The sequence below is a fragment of the Limulus polyphemus genome, unplaced genomic scaffold (assembly GCF_000517525.1).
Source record: "Limulus polyphemus unplaced genomic scaffold, Limulus_polyphemus-2.1.2 Scaffold10751, whole genome shotgun sequence".
Classification (NCBI taxonomy): Eukaryota; Metazoa; Arthropoda; class Merostomata; order Xiphosura; family Limulidae; genus Limulus; species Limulus polyphemus.
In genome coordinates, this window is record NW_013676361.1 from 2,457 (window position 1) to 6,793 (window position 4,337).

The window sequence follows — 4,337 nt, forward strand, 5'->3', positions numbered from 1 at the left end:
TATTCACACAACAGGCCTGGTCCATTGTCATTGATTAGAATGTTATTCACAGAATAAGTCTGGTACATTGTCATTGTTTATAATATTATTCACACAATAAGCCTGGTCTATTGTCATTGTTTATAATATTATTCACACAACAAGCCTGGTGTTGTGTGAATAATATTATAAACAATGACAATGGAAGCCTGGTCCATTGTCATTGTTTATAATATTATTCACACAAGCTTGATCCATTGTCATTGTTTATAATATTATTCATACAACAAGCCTGATCCATTGTCATTGTTTGTAATATTATTCACACAACAAGCCTGGTCCATTGTCATTGTTTATAATATTATTCACACAACAAGCCTGGTCCATTGTCATTGTTTATAATATTATTCACATAACAAGTCTGGTCCATTGTCATTGTTTATAATATTATTCACACAACAGGCCTGATCCATTGTCATTGTTTATAATATTATTCACACAACAAGTCTGGTCCATTGTCATTGTTTATAATATTATTCACACAACAAGCCTGGTCCATTGTCATTGTTTATAATATTATTTACACAACAAGCCTGGTCCATTGTCATTGTTTATAATATTATTCACACAATAAGGCTGGTCCATTGTCATTGTTTATAATATTATTCACACAACAAGGCTGGACCATTGTCATTGTTTATAATATTATTCACACAATAAGTCTGGACCATTGTCATTGTTTATAATATTATTCACATAACAAGCCTGGTCCATCGCATTGTTTATAATATTATTCACACAACAAGCCTGATCCATTGTCATTGTTTAATAATATTATTCACACAACAAGTCTGGTCCATTGTCATTGTTTATAATATTATTCACACAACAAGCCTGGTCCAGTGTCATTGTTTATAATATTATTTAAACAACAAGCCTGGTCAAATACCGTTCATACTACCACGATATTGGTTTGATTATACTCTCTAAACCAGTCGAATACAATGACAAAGTACAGCCTGTCTGTATTCCTGAGTTGAACCAGGCTCACGCGAACTTAAACAATAAGAAGGTCGTTGTTACTGGTTGGGGTGTTACTAGAAGAGGTAAGTGCCAGTGTTATATTGATGACTTTCTGTGTTATGTTGACGTATCTTCTGTTACTAGAAGAGGTTTGTGCTAGTGTTATGTTGATGTATCTTCTGTTATTATAAAAGTTAAGTGCCAGTGTTATGTTGATGTATCTTCTGTTACTATAAAAGGTAAGTGCCAGTGTTATATTGATGACTTTCTGTGTTATGTTGACGTATCTTCTGTTACTAGAAGAGGTCAGTGACAGTGTTATGTTGATGTATCTTCTGTTATTATAAAAGGTAAGTGCCAGTGTTATGTTGATGTATCTTCTGTTACTAGAAGAGGTTAGTGCCAGTGTTATGTTGATGTATCTTCTGTTACTAGAAGAGGTTAGTGCCAGTGTTATGTTGATGTATCTTCTGTTATTATAAAAGGTAAGTGCCAGTGTTATGTTGATGTATCTTCTGTTACTAGAAGAGGTTAGTGCCAGTGTTATGTTGATGTATCTTCTGTTATTATAAAAGGTACGTGTTATGTGGATGTATCTTCTGTTACTAGAAGAGGTAGGTGACAGTGTTATATTGATGTTTGCTCTTTTGTCATTATTTTCTAAATTATGGTACAATAAGTAGATCGATGTCTTCGTTGTTAAGCACAAAGCTACACGAAACCTGATTTTTAGCGTCATAATTTTGCTGTCATTTGTAAGCTGAAGACTTTCTATAAAATTCAACACTTTAGATCTAAATATCATCAAACATCCTTTGCAGTGCTATGTAAGTGGGAAATAAAGAATGGACCATTATCATTGTAAGTATATTTAACGAAATATAACCCAAACATACATTATTAAGAATACCATAAAAGAATACTTTATTCATTGACTTACGATGACTGTAAGTTCAAGACAGACAGGTAAATAAATGACGATTTTTTTTTCTTGTAATTATCAAAAGAAACATTGGTTAGTTGATTGAGGCATAAAAAGTTGCTTATCTAAGGTCGTCAAAGCAAGATACGCAGTCCCTTAGCAACAGTTGCTATGGTAACACAATAGCTCCAATTGTCGGTAAATTGTTAAAGACAGTCTTTGCAGTGTTGGTACCATTCAAATTTTGAAGGGGTTTAGAGGAATATTTTAAGAAGTATGACAGATTTAAGTATCTTGCAACCCTTATTACTTGATATAAATGAAAATCCAACATTCAGTAAACTTACTTCTGATATGGTGAAAATCCAGTTGTCTCGTTAAAATTCGTTGATCATCTTATTATATTATGCGCATGTAGTGAGTGTACCACGTGACCATTCTGACAAAATTATACTTCTCAGTCTATTTCGTCCCAGAAAAAAAAACAAAACCGCTGTACAATATTTTGCACAGATGCTTTTAGAAGTTCATGAATAATAACTGAGACATTTAAGCCCCCCCCCCCACAAAATTTAACAATGAAATCCAAGAGGAAATGAGGTAACCCCCCCACAAAATTTAACAATGAAATCCAAGAGGAAATGAGGTAAAGTTTCTGAAACATTTATACATTTCATCAAATACAATGCAATAAAGCAGTGATTGTCAACCAGGGGTAAATTTACCCCTTGGGGGTAAAAAATTGATGTACTTGATAATTGAATAATAATTCAATTAAACTTCATTTTGTAAAATGTGTGAATGTGTGAGAGAGAATGCTAAGAATGTGTGTGTGTGCTATTTTTGTTCAAAACCTGAATAATATTTTTTTTTCTGACCTTCTTGTTTTTCTGTCCCTTTATGATGGCTATGAATTTTTTGTATGGAAGTAAGGGGGGTAAATGGAGAAATACATCAAGCCGAGGGGGTTAATGATGGAGGAAAAGTTGAGAATCCCTGCAATAGAGAATGAAGTGAGTATAATTATGAAGTGTGTTTTTATTACACGTTGTATAAGGTAACTACAAAGTAGTGTTAACTATTGGGTAAATTCTAATATCTCGTATAGTGTCTGATGTTTTTTTCATAACACACTTCTCACATCTGTTGTCTGTATTTATAGATATGACATCTAACAAATATCGACCACACTGTAAGAAATGTTTGGTAAAGAACGGAAATATATAGTTCATGTATATTTTTGTTAGTGTATCGATCCTCGTCTAACAGATTCAAACAAAAACTAACAGGAATTTATACAAATATTATGTGTCGAGTACTGAGCGGAGAAGGTTTCTTAAGGTATATTTATTGTAAGTTAAATAGATAAAATACGATTCATTATATCTGTCTTTTTATAAGCTGGCCAGAAAAGTAACCTGCTATTGTAAGTTGAATAAAGTATGGTCAATTGTTTTGTTTATTAGCTAATGAAAAACGTGACGTTCTACGTGAACTGGCGGTTACAAACGGACGGCGCAACAAGTCTTATCGAACACTGCCATACTCCAAGCTCAACCGAGGAATCACTGATGACATGATTTGTGCTGGGTATCAGGAAGGAGGGAGAGATGCTTGTGAGGTTCGTTGTCGTAGTTGTCGATGTGACTAAATACTCCCGCTTGGGCCAGTGTACGATGATTGGAAAAGTCCTCAATTTACTCTTGTACCGTTTCAGTTCACGTTTTTATATTATATTTAATATCTTTATTTGTCCCATGGTTGATGGAGTTAGAACGCTAAAATCCGACAGTGATAACAATGCTTAAATACAACATTTTTTGCTTATTCTTGTTTAATTTTTGTGTGGCTCAAATGATGATATTATTATTATTATAAATTTATAACCCACAAAGTAACGAATTAACAAACAATTTTGTTCAGAAAAATATGATTCTAGGTAGTTGTTTTTTTTTTAAACACAGAGCTACCCAATTCCATCTGTACTTTGCCCACCACGGGTATCGAAACCTCATTTTAAGCCTGCTGATTTACTGCTGAGCCACTGGTGGAATAATTGTAGGAATATATTAATAGTATAATAATATAGTAATAATAATTTTGTTATTTTAATAGAGTTTAAAGAAAAAAAAAAGGACAATATTGCAATCTTAAAAACGAAAAGTTTGAATCCCGAAAGGATTGAAAACCAATATACGTCATAAAAACCACATTAAACTATGAATATTTTCATCTTATTACAATAGGAGTACAAATTTCAGCTTTACATAAACTCGATTAGATGTCTGCTTTTCTCCGCCAGGAAAAAAATTAGAAAATTCATTTAACTTTATTGATGACTCCAAAAAATGATCATGTGAAAATTTAACGAAATATTTAAGAACACTGTATGGAAAAAAATGTTTTAGCAAAT

General features: G+C 32.6%; 1 protein-coding gene across 1 annotated transcript in view; it reads left to right on the forward strand.

The window, feature by feature from the left end:
- Positions 1 to 174: 174 nt before the first annotated feature.
- The window catches only part of LOC106476507 (clotting factor B-like), a gene marked incomplete at its 3' end in the record, with an annotated part of 5,027 nt that continues 864 nt past the window's right edge, over positions 175 to 4,337 (forward strand). The window contains exons 1-3 of the mRNA XM_013937164.1: positions 175 to 191; positions 916 to 1,085; positions 3,391 to 3,545. Of these exons, the coding sequence (XP_013792618.1) occupies positions 175 to 191; positions 916 to 1,085; positions 3,391 to 3,545 (342 nt within the window). The remainder of the gene's footprint in view (positions 192 to 915; positions 1,086 to 3,390; positions 3,546 to 4,337) is intronic.